General features: G+C 35.3%; 1 protein-coding gene across 1 annotated transcript; it reads left to right on the forward strand.

Annotated features, from left to right (window-relative positions):
• The first annotated feature begins 8,735 nt into the window (after positions 1 to 8,735).
• On the forward strand, positions 8,736 to 17,271 carry LOC139686887 (microfibril-associated glycoprotein 4-like). Its single transcript, XM_071583963.1, has 5 exons — positions 8,736 to 8,892; positions 9,012 to 9,193; positions 14,693 to 14,824; positions 14,936 to 15,068; positions 16,952 to 17,271. The coding sequence occupies exons 1-5, from the start codon at positions 8,736 to 8,738 to the stop codon at positions 17,269 to 17,271; spliced, it is 924 nt and encodes a 307-aa protein (XP_071440064.1).
• Positions 17,272 to 17,858: the final 587 nt, after the last annotated feature.

A 17,858-nucleotide genomic window follows, 5' to 3' on the forward strand; every position in this document is an offset into this window, starting at 1 on the left:
TATCCATTAAAAATATTGCTCAAATTTAATTTTAACTTTGGTCCACATGGAGGAAATCACCCGTTGTTCGCAGCATACAAGGCCAATGGCTGTTTTTGTGTGGATACAATTTTCAGGATGGGAAATGTCAGGGGTTTTTTTTCATCCCTGTCTTTCTTTCCAAAAAAATGGCCATCAGCTGCCTAAAATATTGATTTGATAAATTAAAGTAAAATGTTCACTATTTGTTGATCTCGTATCAAGATTAACATTTTCTAGTTTCAGCTTCAGTCAATGTATACCTTGCCTAAATTGATATTTGATTGAAGATATTTCAGCTGAGGGAACATTGTACTGATGGAATTTACATTTTTTCATTGAACCTCTTGTAAAAAATGTTGGAATTTAAAAACAAAATATGAGTGCTATGATAGGAAGAAGTCAAAATTGTGTGTTATGCATTAAAAGTCAAAGATTTAAAATTGCAAAGTGACATTTATGTAAATTGTCCAAATGCACCAAACTTCAATGATATTTTCTTATTATTGAATTCAAATGTGGAATTAATTAGGTATTTGTGGTTATTTTATTTATTGCAAAAATATATTTGTCAAGTCATGAAATCATATACTATATCCTTAGCTAAATCACTCAAATGGGTAGATAAATGTGTGCATAAAGCTCATTTACATGGATTTCAGTTCAGACAAAATATTTTGATGGGCCACCTACATTTCATATAAACTATTTTCCCCTATTTTTACACATAAAATATTTCCCCATGATATATTAACTTTACATTTTTAGAATTACCAGAGGTAAAATTCAAGTGTTATATAAATGCTTATTCTATATTAACGGTATTGTATATACTATATAAAAATACTGTATGTATGGTATTAAGCTTGTTGCATAAACTGTGTATGTTTAGTATAGTGTGTGGAAAACTTTTATCATCATTCAAAATGACCTGGAATCTATTCAAATATGACCTTATATATCCTTAATAACTTTACCATGCTTCTTGTTCGAAGTTATGTACTTGAAATATATCATTAAAAACTACTGAGATGCCAGAGAAGCAAATATGTATTTATAAATGGCTTCTGGCGTATGAATTCAAAGTAGAAAGAATTAATTTAGACCAATTTTGGAGATGATGCAATTTATTTAGAAAAAGAGAGTGTATATCTAATGGCTAGAAGCATAAAATCAGAAAGTTCCTGCTGTTAATATTACCAAAGGATCTGTCTATCTTTTAATCATGAAAAATCTTCTACCCATTTAAGGTTTCTAGTGTTAGTATTGTAATGAGTATGATTTCATGCTCAATTCCTGACGCATAGTTGATATAATATGGATTAATAAGATTTGCAGTGCTTTGTTTTTTGGAATTTTCTACTGTGGAGGAAAAGTAAAATCACTTTACAACGTTGAAATTCAACGAGTCTTTTATTTTTCATGATCCAGGTTTCAACAAGTTCTTTTATCACTGTGTAACTTACATTCAGTATACTACCTTGATCAAAAAGTTCCCGGAATAACCACCGTGTGGCGCTCCCATCGTTCCGATTTGAGTTCTGTTTTTTTTTGTTAAATTGGTACATCTGTTGTTGATATTCCCTTTAAATCTTAGTGTCATAACTTGACATTTGCAAAAGTTACGTAGCCAAGAGTACATCTATCTCTGTGTGTGTTGGCGATTTTTTACAATTGCAGAAATGGATTTAAATTTGCAACAACGAACTTGTATTAAATTTTGCGTAAAAAACGGATTTAGTGGCGCACGGACGTTGGAAATGTTGGAAAAGTGTTTCGGCAACGATTCTCTAAAAAAAACGGTCGTTTACCAGTGGCACGAGCGGTTCAGAAGTGGTCGTGAGTCAATCGAAGATGATGAACGCAGTGGCAGACCATCGACATCGAAAGTCGGTGAAAAAATTGATAAAGTAAAAGAAATGTTGGTCAATAACCGCAAATTAACCATCAGAGAAATAGCGGAGGACTTGAACATTGCCTATGGATCCGCCCAAGACATTGTGGTTAATGATTTGGGTTTCCGTCGTGTAGCAGCAAAGTTGGTGCCAAAAGACCTCAATTTCATGCAAAAAAGAGACCGTGTTGACGTCGCAAAAGACATGATTTGCGAGGCTGAATCCGATCCCACATTCATCAAAAGGATCATTACTGGAGACGAGACGTGGGTTTATGAGTACGACACGCAATCCAGACATCAGGCAAGTGAATGGCGTTCACCATATGAGCCGAGACCAAAAAAACCACGTCGTTTTCAGTCAAAAAAGAAGGCAATGCTGACGGTTTTCATGGATTACAACGGTGTAGTGCATCATGAATTTTTGCCAGAAGGCCAGACAGTAAACAAAGAGTATTATTTGGGCGTTATGAGACGTTTGCGTGAAGCAATTCGCCGAAAGAGACGAGAAATGTGGGCAGAAAACTCGTGGATTTTGCACCATGATAACGCACCGTCGCACAGTGCTATCATTATTCGTAATTTTTTGACGAAAAATGCAACAAATACCATCCAACAGCCACCGAATTCACCTGATTTGGCTCCCTGTGACTTCTTTCTGTTCAATCGAGTTAAAAAACCATTACGGGGAACGCGTTTTAGCAGCCGAGAGGAAGTAATGGAAAAATCGCAGGAAGCACTGATGGACATACCGAAAACCGACCGTAACTTTTGCAAATGTCAAGTTATGACACTAAGATTTAAAGGGAATATCAACAACAGATGTACCAATTTAACAAAAAAAACAGAACTCAAATCGGAACGATGGGAGCGGCACACGGTGGTTATTCCGGGAACGTTTTGATCAAGGTAGTATATTGCTTGGCAAGGAGGATTGGTGGGGGGGAAGTGGATTAGAGGGGGAAGGAATGCGGCCATTGATGAATGGGAGATGGGGGGAAGGGAGGGAAGAAGAGGATTCATCATTGGGGTACATTTGCAAAGGAAGATGTTGGGGAAACTGTTAGGTTGATGTAAACTCTTCCTTATCACCTAAAGATGGCGTATCATGTCAGAAAGAGTCGGGTCATGAAAAATAAAATACCAGTGGAATTACAAGATAAGAATGTTTTTCCTTTCCTGTCAGTAGCATTATTTGATTTTCTTGGCACATACCTCAGCTCCTGAAATTGGTTTTAGGCTGAGTACAGTTAAAAGCAGTTACCTCTGCAAGACGCATTTGATTCCAGATTTTTCAGTGTAATTTCAATCTTACTTATGCTAGATATGGGCAGCTTAAACATCGATTTATAGTCATTACAGTTTGAAAAAATTCGAATTTGGTTGATTCAGATTTCTCCTATTGTTGTACTCTCCTTCTCCTGTCCTTGAGTAATTGCACTTTTATTCTAATTAGGACAAGCGATTTTCAAAAGTGAGTTTCCGAGAAGAGCAGTTCCTTCAGATTACTTTATATCCTAGTTCTAAATTAATTTATTTTACCTTTCATGGAATTAGGATGACTCGTCTAGAGTCTCAAAACTTGGATCGCGTGGAAGGGATTAGGACTAATGTTGCGGACATGAATCGCAGAATTCAAGATATGGAAAGGGAATTTGAGAGCACAAAGACAGTTTTAGACTTGCTACACCAAGATGCTGTTGGTCTTAGACGGGGTCAAGCTCAACTTCGTCGTGAAATATTGAAAGCCAATGGGATACGTGCTAGAGCTGAGGCATCTGAAGGTGAAAGAGGTAAGGAATGTTTTAAGTTATGTACATCAATTCCTTAAAACTTATGAAATGATAACTTATGGTTTCCATGATTAATGTTAATAAAATTATAAGGCAATCCATGCCATATTGAATTTCCGCCAGCCAGGGGACGCTACTAGGGTCTATGTCACCTGGGGCAAATATGTATTTGGGTATCCTCCCTCGGATGTTTCCCCCAAATTTTGCATGTTGTTGTACTATGAGATTATCAAAAGTGACACGAAACATTCAGAAAAAAATACCATTTTATCATTTTGGTGCCCCGGATAGAGCAGTGATCAAGGTGTATGACCTGCTTATCCCCTCCACCCCTCAAAAACTCTACCTCAAAAGCATTTTTCTACATTGGGAAACTCTATCTGTATACTTAAGCAGTGGAAAAGGTATGTTGGAGGAAATCCAGTTTTATATGGGGGATGTCAGGATTCACTGTGGAAGATTTTGTTGTAATTTCTGTTAATTCTTATCACTACACACTTATACATAGATCAGTGATCTTTCAGGCTGTTCCCTTTCGGGGTTTTCTTATTGTACAAAGCCTTGGTTTAATTGTGCTGGGCATAATCCTAAAAGCATAAGGTTTTGGTTTAGGAAACTTCCTCACTTCATCTACTTTTTCCATGCTGACTTAGTTTTGCATTCTCCTTTTACTTTTGTGGCACTAATTCATTTTTTTCATCTCCCTTCTTATGTTCCGAAGATTTTTCTTATTCCTTATCCTGATAATGTCTTCAATCACATTAACCCTAGCTCTCTTGGTCCACTCTGCCCTCATAAGTAATTTACTCTTCTGTTATATTTAAGTTTGGTGAATTTACTTTGGTTCATCTCTCACATTTCCAAATCAACAAACCACATTCCTATTAAAAAAAAATTTGCTGTCTCCGGCGTAACTGAATGGAATTTGCATAAAATATTGAAATAAAATGAAATTATCGACTTTGTAACTCCACTCACTTTTAACAATGTGACCCAGGTTTCGACATTGAACGTGATCATCAGGTTGTTGCCATCATCATCTGATGATTACATTCAATGCGGAAACCTGGGTTGTGTTGTAAATAAAGTGTGTGGAATTACTAAGTCAATAATTTCATTTCAACAAATTTCTTTTGCACTCATCTATTATTGTATCTAATCCACATTCTTCCATGACCCAATCATTTCTTACCTTACCTTCCAATTTTCACCACAATACTTTCTAAGTACTCCTTATCCACCTCATGTATTGGAAATGTGTGCTTATCCTGGCACACCTAAGTTTCACCCCTAGAAAGTAAGATGCGAGGAGCAACTACCAATATTCATCCACCTTTTAATCACTTCTTCCATCCTATTATCTTTCTCAGATATTTGTTTAAGATCCTCGTATTGCAATTTTTTCACCTTTTATTCTCATTAGGCTATCCTGGAACTGATAATTTCTTTTTCTTTTTGGTGGGTTCCACTCTCCTTAATCTTAAGATTACCTAATTGAATGCATTTATCTAGATGGAATGCTAAATGAACATGCAGCTGTAACATATTTTTGACCAGTTTTTTTGATAAACTTCTGCTGTTGTTATGGCTACATTGACTCTGTTCACTGTTATGTCACTTTTCCCCTACATAATGCCCAGGATGGATGGGCCTTGTTTAGAACGAAAACATCTTGTTGATGATTCAAAAACATGGAATAATGGAAAGGAGATATCCAAAAACTAGATTTTTACATATCACGTATTCATTCACCTGCTTATTTCCAATCCATATATATTTTCGGTGTGGAAGGGGATCAGACTCCTCAATTTCCCCATATCTATTTCCCTGATGTCATCATTACTGACATTTCTATTATCAAATTCAACAACTTTGGCTTTGAACCCATTTTTATTCATTTTCATTCTCTTTTTTACCTCACAGAAGCTATCTAGGATCTCCTATTAACCCAGTGTTTTCTCATCCAGCAGGAGCCATTTCTCAAAACTAATAATAATCAATCTGTGGAATTAACTAACTGTGATGTGGAAAGTAATTTGTAATCTGGTTAGGCATTCAGGTCTTCAGAGTTGATAGAGTGCAAAAATACCATGCGAAGTGAAAAAGTAAAAGAAAGAGAGGAGATTAATAAGAGGAACTTAGAGCCTGAGAATTGACATGATTGAAAATAACTTGGGAATAAGAATAATAAGTGAAATAATAGGGATATGCGCCTAAAAAGAAGCCAGGAAAGATTTGTTAAGTATTTTTCTCAAGCATTAGCAAAAGACATTAGGCTTTATTCAAAATAAGAAACCAAAGGCTTTTCTAAACAAAATAAAGTGAAGGGTGATATCTGGAATTATTAGGAGAATACTTAAGAGCTTTCAGGTCATCCATTGTGTATAAATTACTAAAAAGAGAATGAAAGAAGCTGGGAAAGTGGCAACATATTGATGGCACACTGAAGCATGATTGGGTGAAGAGAATAAGCCAAAGAAGGAGTTTTAGATAGTGATCCATCTAACTTTTGATTTAAAAACCAAAAATAAGATGAATAGAAGTCACAAGGATAATGATTTGTAATTCAAATAGATCAAATCAAAATTTTCAAACATTACTTCAGGGAAGGATGTAGCTAAGATTCGAACCAGTGCAATTTTCTACAGGATTTTTATTTACCACTGACCAGGGTTTCAGTGTTAACAGATTATCATTAAAGTGTTATGCAAAAACACCTTACTAATTTAGTATTAATGCTGAAACTATTTTTTAAATTTATCAAAGGTAATCTACCAGTTAAGGTAGGTTTTGGATGGACAAAACTACCAAATAAATTTCTTGTCTCTCCTAATCAAACACCACCCAATATCCTACTCTACAACAAGTCTTTCTTCATCTTCATATATTTCTTCCCCTTATTCCATCCAACATCTCTATCCTATTCATTCCCCTTCCTGTTGAGTCATGATGTTTATAAAAGATTGGTTAAAACTTTGATATGGACTGCAGTAATGTACTGCACAGAAATATTGTCATTGAAGCAGGATGATAGGTGGAGGTTGGAGGCTATTGTAGGATAACAGGCATAGAGAAGGACGGAGAAGATGAAGTGGATAGAAAGGAAAACAAATGAGGAAGTGCTTAGCATGGTGGGGGAGAACAGGGAATTGTTAGGAGAAATCATAAGGAGACAGGAAAAATGGATGAAAGGCATATTGATTGGCAGTGGGATGCTGAAGACTTGTGATAGAGGGGAGAATGTTATTCCAACAAGGAAGGGGCAGAAATAGGATAGGGATGTTGGACAGAATGGAGGGAGGAAGGAAACATTCAGAGATGAAGATGGGTTTGTTGCAGAAAAGGATGTATGGTATTGTTTTGTCAGGAGAGACAAGAAAAATATTTTGTAGTTGTCTCCATGCAGAACTTTCCTAAACCAGTGGATTACCTAATTAAAATATGAAATGCTAGCTCTAGACTTTGTGATTGAGAAAACTGTTTCTCAATTAAAATGCTTGATTTTTTTTAGTTGTACACTTACCATAAAATGCATGTTGTTCATATGAAAGTTAATTCTTAAACTCCAGTAAAACATCTTAATAACCAATTCTTTCCTTAAGCTAAGGCACATCGTCAATAGTGCTCCTTTATTATGTTTAGGCTAGAGATTAATCACTCTGATTTCAAATTAGTCTGAACAAATATATTTTACATAGGTATCAGCGTATTAGGATATTGCACCTGTGAATTAACCCTTTACCTTACCTTCCAGGCTGTGTTTCCTCTGGATCCAGCTGTGTGATTTTTGGGGTCATCCTTCACCTGATTGAAATTGCCTTCAGTGGTCTCTCAAAGCATGACCTTATTGGCCATGATGACTAGATCCAGAGGAAATGCACCAAGGATGGTGGTGTGCAAAACCACAATATATGTTGGTTCAATTTAATGATTTTAAAAAATATAGCAAAACGTTTTGAATATTTTTATTTTCAATTTCATTTAAACATTGCAGTTCCCCTTTATCAGTTACAAAGGTAGCTCTTTTCCAGACTAGCATATATGTAAATAATTTCAGGCTATCTAGAATGTAAAAAGGCTATAAAGAAAAGATGAAACAGTAGGTTTATGTGTCCTCTTTTTCCACTTCTTTCATCGTATGAACATTATTATTAAAGGAAATATGGATACTAGCAAGTGAAGTGTAAAATAAAAACTAAATTTAATGTGAAGAGAAATTATTGGAAAAACTGAGAAATGAGTTGAAAAAATGCATTAAAACATTATTATTAAACAAAGTATGTATTGATTGACATTTAATGGTGTTTTTGTAGCCAAAGGGAGTTGGCATTGAATTATTTAGGATTTTTAGGTGAATTTAACCTCAAAATAAAAAGCAAGCTGATGATTTGTATTATATTTTTCAACATTTGCTTGAAACGAAGAGAGTGCAGCAGCCCAAGGAGAAGTTGGGAACTCTGATTTATTGAGCAAGTTCCAGTTGCTCATTCCAACAGTTTATGGGATTCTTGGTTCAATTGGATCCCTCCAGGTTGAAATTAATGTGCTGCGTCAGAACCTCTCTCAAATTGCCAATACGACAAGGTAAGTTTGCTATAAATTTTTGCAAAATATGTGTTATTGGTGCATTTGGTACTTAAAAGGCATAACTTAAACCTATTCAGTGTCTTTAAAAATTCATATGATCATAAATGGCACTAACAGATATTCTTTTTTTCCTGAAGAAATAATGAACTTCTTTTTACCTGTTCAGAAATAATTTTTGAGTAAGGTCACCCAATATTTTACCTGACACATGCAAAAATAATTGTTTATTATATTCCTTCATCAGTTTTTTAATATAACCTTTATAAGCATGTTTTATATTCAGTTTACTATTTATTTTTCTCATTTGAAGTTCTTAAATGTAAATGAGATGGTCTGAGTTGTTTCTACTTGCAACTATTCAAGTTAGTAGCTTAAGAAGATCACACAATTCTGTTTAGCACTAAATTAAAAATAAATGGATGAATTTTATGCTTTATAGGTATATGAGTGGGGTAACTAGGAACTTAGTTACTAAAGACTATCTTAGTATTTTACTGGCGGATGCTAAACAGGAATCTGCATCACCTGCTAAAAATTTACTAATACCTCAGCAGCAACTTTTTATGATGTCAGCTGATGTTTTTTCAAAGGCAGGGCAAGGTATTTTTCTGTGTTGATATTAGCAATCTACTCGCATGTATGTGGGAGTTATGAAATAAGTGTTCAATAAATTTTATGACTTTGTGATAAAATGGTTGATGAGCACTTTTATTGATCAGAGGAGCAATTGCCTGCTGACTGTGCAGAGATGCTCTTCATGCTTCCACCAAAAAACCAGACGGATAAAAAGGGAAAGACAAAAGACGAGAAGAGATCTGGAGTTTATCTTATTCAACCCAAGTGGTCTTCACGCCCATTTTTAGCATACTGTGATATGGAAACCAGAGGAGGGGGATGGACGGTAAGTTTCATGATTATACCAATTGCTGCTTTTATTTTTAACATTATGTTAAGTATGCTAATGTACAGTACAAATACGATTTAGCTTATAATTAATAGCGTGGATTGATTTAATAAAAAATCTTTTATCTTTAAAGTTGGTAAATATGTACTAACCTTTTTTATAATACTGGAAATAATACTGTAAATAACAAGGTGCCTCATACAACTTTAATAATATTATTATAAAATTGAATCTTAAATGGGAAATCAATATGAATGAATCCATTAAGTTACCTTGTTCTTCAAGATACTTTTTTTGTAGGAGAAACATTGGAATCCATAAGCTATAGATGGAGCTAATCATGTAGGTCACCATACCTTACCTTTTAACCAACTCCTGTGAAAACTGATGGCCAAATAGGGCTCTGTAACATACTGTAGTGCTTTATTGGCACCATATTAGATTGTATTTATGTTCATATTGCTTGGTCCAAAATGGATAATTTTAGGAACTGATATATTTTGGCTCAATAGAGATAATTGAAATTATGCAATGGATGATATTGCTGATATGACTCTGTGGACAAATTTGTTAATTTGTTATTACTGTCAATGTGATTATATTGATGGAATGGGTTATATCACCTACAGACAGTATTAATTGATATTTCTAAAATAGTTAATATTGCTTGATATATCTGATATTTACCACCACAGTGATGCATCATCACCACCTCAATATTTCTTATTTTTATCAAATGTTAATATTGGAAAATAAATATCACACATTGCCTATTGCTCAACAGCACCTTATCACTAAATATTATGGAAGTGACTCACTATTTAAAAAACATGCTAATTCTCCTCTGACATGGTGCAAAACCTACTTTTCTTGCTTTTCCATCAGATTATTAATATTAATGGAAGCCTACCAAGTTAGGATCAGTTTTTGATGGACCCTGGTACTACAAACTACTGCACTCCTAAGTCCCGACTAACACAATATAAAATATCCTTAAACCCCATACCATATATCACAATAACTTATTCTTTAGCTGTGATACTCTATACCTTCTATGATTCCATCAAAAATACCTCTTCTTTTCCTCCCTCTACCTCATTTCCCCTAGCATTACTGTCTTCAGCATCACATTGCTTATCCATATCTCCTAGATATGGAGAAGCAATGTGCCCGTCATATCTGCCTGATCTGTCGTATCTGCCTGCCATACCTTCTTCAAATGTGTCCCAACAACTGTCTGCATTCTCCTGCAATTTCTTACTCAAGAACTTTATTTGTTTTCCTTTCTATCCATTCTGTTTTTCTAAGCCTCTCCTCACACATCTCTAAAGCTTCCTATATATCTTTATCCTCTTTTCTCAACAACCCACTCTCCGAGCCACACAAAGCTATGCTACATATAAAAAGTTTAATAGTGGTTCCTTTACATCATTACTTAAGGTACCTATCATCAACCTCTGCCAATTGTAAAAGCTTCTCTTCTTAAAGCAATACTTCTTTTAATGCCCTTAGTACTTTTTCTACATTATTCTAGAACACTTCCTAGGTAGATGAATTGTTTACTATTTCTAGGTTATGCCCCCCGACTTTCATGTTTATTTTAGTCTTCCGATTTATTGAAAATCTGATTGATTTCATTTTCCTCTGATTAATTCTCATCCCATACATATCAAATTGATTCTATAATGCATTTAGCAATGATTGCAAACCTTTGGCTGACTGGCTAACACCTGATCTTGCACTGGCTACTGAAACACTGGCTAACACCTCAAAACTCATCAAATCTTTTAGATTTGATGAATTTTGCTTTCATTCCTGCTTCTAGCCCTTCCTATACCTGCTCTTTTTTCACTCTATATATTTAAAGGAATATGTGATAATGGATTATTCTTTGTGTCAGCATTTACCATTTGCCCCTCCATTTCCAATTTGCACTTGGGCAGTTTGAAGCATGTACATGTTCTGCATAAGTTGTCTACCCCTTCAGACTACTTCTACCTTCAGCAGAATTATTCGTAGAACATCGGTTAAGGTCTGCTCAATTGCCTTTCCTCAGAGCCTCAATTTTATGCTGGACAAATAGAAAAAAAATACCCACAGAAGGATTCAATCTAAGGCTGATGAGGGTAGAATTCAACTGAAAGTGAACCCTATTGCATGTGAAATAGACTCATCATGTTAGCGATGGTCAGCTCCTTTCCATGTGATGCTGCAGTGATCCCAATGAGATTTGGTACCGGAAACACCCTCTACTTTATCCATCCTGGATAAAGTAGAGGGTGTTTAAAGGCAGCTGGAGAGAAACTTGTAACCTTCCTTTCAGTAGCAACTGGATGGTTTACCTGCTTGGCACTCATGCTCCAAGAAAATATTAAAGCCTGTAAAATAAAATGGTAGTCCGCTGATACTCATGTTCAAACATTGGTTATGATATTTGTGTTGACTCTATGCAAGTTTGCATTTGAATTGATTAGTAGTTATTCAATTCTGCATATGGAAAATTACTTTTGAGAAATTGGAGTAAAAAGTATATTTTAGAGGAAATATTTAATCATATTCCTTGGAATGAAAGTTCTTTTTAAGGGTCTCTCACATATTTTGTACGATGTTTTCTACCACATGTTCCCTTAACAGCTGATACAACATATATACAGCTTATAACAGCTTGTATACATTGTTCTGCTTGCCTATTTAAATCTGGATGATTTTGATCATTTTAACACTATTTTAAATTCAAAATCCATGGTATGCATTCCATTAAAGCTTTCCATCCATAATGATATCAATCCAATAGTAATCTATTGTAGCACCCTTGGATAAAAGTCCTAACTTACCAAGTTGGTGTCATAGACAAACTCATGTACCATCACCTCATTTTAGGGACAAATACAACATATATGAGGCACAGGGATTGCCATACCTAGTTGAAGATATGTCTAGTTGCCTATTCAGCTCCAGCTATTATACAAAATCAGTGTATTTGTCACACTGTGAGTGTTGTGTTACCAATTTTGACACCATTATGGTTTAGACACTACACCTGTCCTGCCCCATGCCCTGGAAGAAATTGAGTTTGACTTGGGGAACAATAAATTAATGTCCATCTGCATTACTCCTCTGTCATCTGGCAGTTGGCAGCGATGAAGCATGGTATTGTTATCATTGTCCTTCTCATCCACGTTATTTTTGTGATCAAGTAGTAGGCCCCAAAAAAAGTAAACATGTATGTTATGAAGGTAGGAAGATGGATGAGATACCAAGATCTGCTGTGGGAACTGTGGCAAATGTTCCTGGGAAACTCTATAGAACTCTTTTCTCATCGTAGACATGCTTGGTGGAGTTCACTTATAGAGAACATCATGTATATCCCAGCTTGTAGAGCAAGGGAACTTGCAGCCTTCATGCAAAGGCCATCCCTATTGGGGTCCCCCTGCCTCTTCTATGATCATGATTTGACAGCAGGGTAGCCACCTATCCAAGAGTGATGGGCATAGCTACCAGGCTGCAGAACCCTTCTTGAACCCAGCCTTTATGATAACGATGAAACCTGATGCTACCGGGAGACTTTGAGGTTGTTGCAGAATGTAACATTTGTGATATAACTTAAAAAATGTATGTGGTAGAGGGCAAGAGAGCTTGGAGTCTCTCCACAACAGAATGGCCTTGAGTATGGCATGCCAAGTGTTCCAACCCACATAACCCCTGCTAAATCTTGTGAAAGAACATGGGAGGGCAGGCATATGGAAATTTTTATTCCAGGCAGCAAAGAGGGCAGCAGATGTGCTTTTTGTGGAATCAACCTCTTTCTTCATGGAAAACATAAGCGTCACCTCTATTCTGTTGGGGAAGACTGATGTTCTAAAGCTCAGCATAAAGAGTGCTGAGCAGAAGACTTTGCCCAAAAATGCACACTGATTAATCAATGGATGAATCTTTTGAACATGAAAAAGCATGGGCTATCAAAGGAGTTTGAATTTATCTTCCTAGATTCTGCAACATACTCACGCAAGTCTGAAACTGAGGGTTTCATCCTTGGATGAGTATGTTGTATCATTTTGGGCTGAACAGAATCTTGAACATGACCATAGAGATCTTGGCAATAATGAGTCCATTTTGGAGAATGACAATTGTACATCTAGTGAAATTACTTATTCCTTCTTCCATCCTCTATGTATTCTATCTTCACAATGAGGCAGTTGTTGAAAACCAGGCCTGATAACATTCTAGGTGACCATCTCACACATTCTATGCTCATTATTGAGTTTTCAATTCTGGCTGAAATGATCATGGATGCAAATTGATGAATAAAGGGATTGATATAGGGAATAAAGGGGTCAGATACCTTTGCAGCCGCCTCACTGAGGAACAGATGCTGCGTGGACTACCTTTCATCTGGCTCCTAACCTTCGACCTATCTGGGTCGAAGGTTAGGAGCCATGGGTGACCCTACCAGGAGCAATTATTATTACTCCCGCCAGCACAGCTCTAGGGGCCATCGGAACTCACAAGCCCTTCCACCACGTCAAGGTTGTAGTCCATGGGAGGGATTGTGTGCATATGACAGTGAAATCCATCATCATTAACCAGTTCCTAAAAATGCCAACACTAATCAAACCTTTGATAATTTCATTAATAGATTTCCCTATGCACAGTCTGTTCAAGCAAAGCAACTTCCATTCTACAACTCCTGAATATCCAAATTAAAAATCTTATATCTCTCTTTGCCCTGGACAATGAATGCATCAGTATTTTGATAAATTAACATAGTAGCACATTCAAACCTTTTGAAATATTTTAAGTAGGCAACATATTACATAAAAAAATTCTGCAGCTTTTAAGTGGATTGATCCATTCTAGTCAGCAATGTATTCATATTCTCCAGCTTCAGTAATTACTTTCTTTGTTTTGGACACTTCATCATAATTTCTGATTGATGTAAATAAAACTCCTATATCATTATTTTAGTCTTCTAAGCGATGTTTAATATTTATGAAATATAATTATTACTCTGCCCATTACATTAACCCTCAACAGCAAACATTCTACCAATCAGTTTATTGCTGTGTCCTTTCTTAAACATATTGAGTATGCCTTGGCCTTTAAACCTGTCATAAGAGGTTAATGGCATGAGTGAATGCATAAAAGACATTTTAATATGTAAACTTTTATTGAATTTTAGTCAACTTATTTAATGAATTAAAATTGATATAAAAGAATTACAAGATGCAGCAGATTCAGCCCAGTAAGATACATATCTAACACCCTTATAACATTATTATGCTTCAAAACGCATGAAATATTGAACTCCACTGTATATTCTAAGTTTGTCTCAAGATGCTATTTACTTCAATACTTCTGAAGGAATGCAGTAATAATGAGATCATGAAGAGGCCATCCAATGAGAGAAATTATTCGAATGTGACTAGTATGAATCCTATGATTGTGGGCTCTTGATGATGTTGGTTTGATCATCATGAAATATTACTTATATTACAGGTCTTCCAAAACAGATATGAGGGAACAGTTGAATTTTTTAGACATTGGCAAGATTATAAGAATGGATTCGGTAATTTGGCTGGAGAATTTTGGCTTGGATTGGAGAAATTGCATCTTCTTACAAATTTTAAGGTGAGCCCTCAAAACTGGAGTTTAAACTGGGTGGACTTAAAAACTTCACATTATAAAATACTTGCTACCATGATATGCCCGAAAGTAATGTTAGTTGAAATTGTTTTCCAGGTTAACGAACTTCTAATTGAATTAGAAGATTTTGATAATGAAATGACCTTTGCAAAATTTGCTTCCTTTGCTATAGGCTCAGAAGTTGAAGGGTATCATATTTCATTACTTGGTGACTATGAGGGCACAGCAGGTATGTATGAGTGAGCTCTGTCTTTTGTTATAATTATAGTTTTAAATTTGCTCTGCCAGTAGCCTCTTCACTTTAACTGATTAGTGAATTCACAATCCATTTTGGGGATGGTACTCTTTTTGTCTGTTTTCATCACGCAATCACTCTAATGGTCAATAATTTCTTTGCTTGTTTTTTCAAAGTTGTATTCATGTCTGGCTTTTTTGATGATGTTCCATTCAATACAGTCACATTTCTCTACTGCCATGTTCAAACTCTATATTCATAAAAAACATGCCTCCTTTCTCTTAAGAATGGATTACATGTGCAATGTAAAGTTAAAGTTAAGTGCTTTTTCCCCGGCCGTTATCTGATTTTCTTTTTCTTGATAACCTCTTCACTGTATGATATGCTTCCTAGATATTGCATCAGAGGAATGCAAAATTTTCACTATTGATGTTGCAAATCAACATGCTTCAAATTTTATCATGTCTTGTGGCATAAAAGCAATTCATATGCATAAGTTGTGCCAGTAAGTGGCCATTAATATTTTGAGGGTTCTACTGTAGTTTTACTGCAGTAATATTCAGAGTTATTATCATATAAGCAGCCTTTTTTGTCAGATAGAACTGAATGAATGTGATGTGAGATTTTTAAATTACATGAGTGAAGAATTTATGATTTAAGAAAATGGTAATCATGATTAAAGGGAAAGCATGTAGTTTAAAATGTTCTGTGTCAAAGACCATCCAAGAGCATTGCATAGTTTCAGTGTTTACAATGCATGAGAGCCAGGAGCCATGGATGAATATATAAATAACAAAATTCTTTAAATATGCCCATAATGTTTTGAAGGGTGACATAAAATTTGTCCCTGAAGTCTTTCCACCAAATTTTTTATTAAGTACGACTAGATTCAATGATTTACCCACTGAAGGAAAACTTCCCCTCATTCAAGAACATGCCTTGTGAGCCCCAGCCATGAACCTTCATGGCCACTTCCATTCCCCCTCCCTGCCGACACTCTCCTCCAACCTCACCTTCCCCACTTGCCTTCACCTCCCTTACCGCCTCCACTAACCCCACCAACTTTAACCAATCCAGCCACTTCTTTCCCCTCTTCACTTCCACTAATACGAGGGTGGTCTGGTAAGTTTCCGACCTAACAAAGATACAGGACATTTTTTCTGAAATTTTCTGAGGTCGTAAACTTTTCAGACCACCCTCGTATATACATGTAACTTACCTGCATGAGTTACTTTGTGCCTGAGGATGACGCCAATGCATTGAAACCAATTGCGGCTAATGAAAAATTTTGTGGAAAGATACATTGTTTTGTTTTCTTTTACTACAGTGATAATGGGTTTCCACAGAGTTAAGCCAGAATACATCGAGTCTATGATATTTTCCATTTTGTCAATGTACAAATTGATTTAAAAAACACTACAATGAAATGTGAATGACAAATTTTGCTAGAAAAAGAAAGGCAACCTACTAAATTTAGATACCATTGCAAATATAAACATATTGAAAGTAAAATTAGACCTATCATCATTAGAAGATTCAAATATAACAACTATATTGAATTGGAAAGATTCTATTTAAATGTATGGTCTGGCCACCAATTACAAAATAATAAATTATAGTATGCATGGTTTTTCATACAAATGCTTTCATGCGTAAATACACCTATGGTTCAAATTAAATTACTTATTAATTGTTCATTTTATTTTAGGCATTGAAAATTAGTTTTTTTAAATCATGTAACTCTTCGTATTGTTCTCAGGTTTTCTGTTAGGGCAACCAATGATTCCAGTATTCAATTGGAATCATTTTATTCTTAAATGCATTTTATGCATGTACCTGTAATGCATCTGATCTTAATGTTCTCTTTCCTACTCCAGGTGACTCATTTTCTTATCATGTTGGAATGAAATTTTCCACGCATGACTCAGATGGAGATCAATGGGGGGATGGCAGCTGTGCACAATCCCATTCGGGAGCTTGGTGGTATAGAGGTTGTGAGGCTTCCAATCTCAATGGGCGATACCTCAATGGGTACTTGCCTCCTGAGTATGAACACCAAGGCATTTACTGGCAAGATTGGCATGGCCCACAGTATTCCCTCATGAAAACAAGAATGGCCATTAGACCCAGGGACATGGAAATGCAGAAGCCTATGAAGGAACATAATAAAGGAGAAAGTGTTTCATCCTCAAGTTAAAGGATATATTTGAAAAGATATTTTCGGGCCAGGATATTGCATACTCCTATCATCAACTTGAATCTTAATGCTGGAGAGCTGCATCTGTTGAAGAGGAATCTCTATATGTGAAGGTTTCATTAAAAAGTGGTGGTTAAATTATCTTTCATGGGACATTATTATTCTACTAACTCTCATATGCATTTAGAAATTGAATTTAAAGAGTTTGTAGTGCTTTCTACCATAACTATTATGATTTTTACTCATGTTATTTTTTTATAGTTTAAAAGAAACCCCTTGCCAACTTGATGCAGAGTTGTTTCCTCAGTTTATTGAATGTGATTTTTTTCATAAAATTTTGACTAATTTTTATATAAAATTTTATTTATTTTCCTTAGCTACTAAACCATCCATAATATTGACTCAATCTAGTTTGTAGTAGTTAAAACTACTAATAGTTGAATAATATAGAATTATGAATGACCAATAACAGTGAAAACTAATTTTATAAAATATAACTTTTTGCATAAAAATAATTCTATAAATTTGAGTTGGCTGTTGAAATTTCATTAGTTAGAACTCTAAAAAGGTATCAAGATAAAATAAAT

This window comes from Hetaerina americana, unplaced genomic scaffold, assembly GCF_022747635.1.
Source record: "Hetaerina americana unplaced genomic scaffold, ioHetAmer1.1.p SCAF_15, whole genome shotgun sequence".
Lineage (NCBI taxonomy): Eukaryota > Metazoa > Arthropoda > Insecta > Odonata > Calopterygidae > Hetaerina > Hetaerina americana.

Coding starts and splice junctions, on each gene's coding strand:
- LOC139686887 (XM_071583963.1), top strand. CDS start 8,736: ATGAGTGGGGTAACTAGGAACTTAGTTACTAAAGACTATCTTAGTATT. Junction 9,194..14,692: donor CCAGAGGAGGGGGATGGACG/GTAAGTTTCATG, acceptor CTTATATTACAG/GTCTTCCAAAACAGATATGA. Junction 14,825..14,935: donor ATCTTCTTACAAATTTTAAG/GTGAGCCCTCAA, acceptor ATTGTTTTCCAG/GTTAACGAACTTCTAATTGA.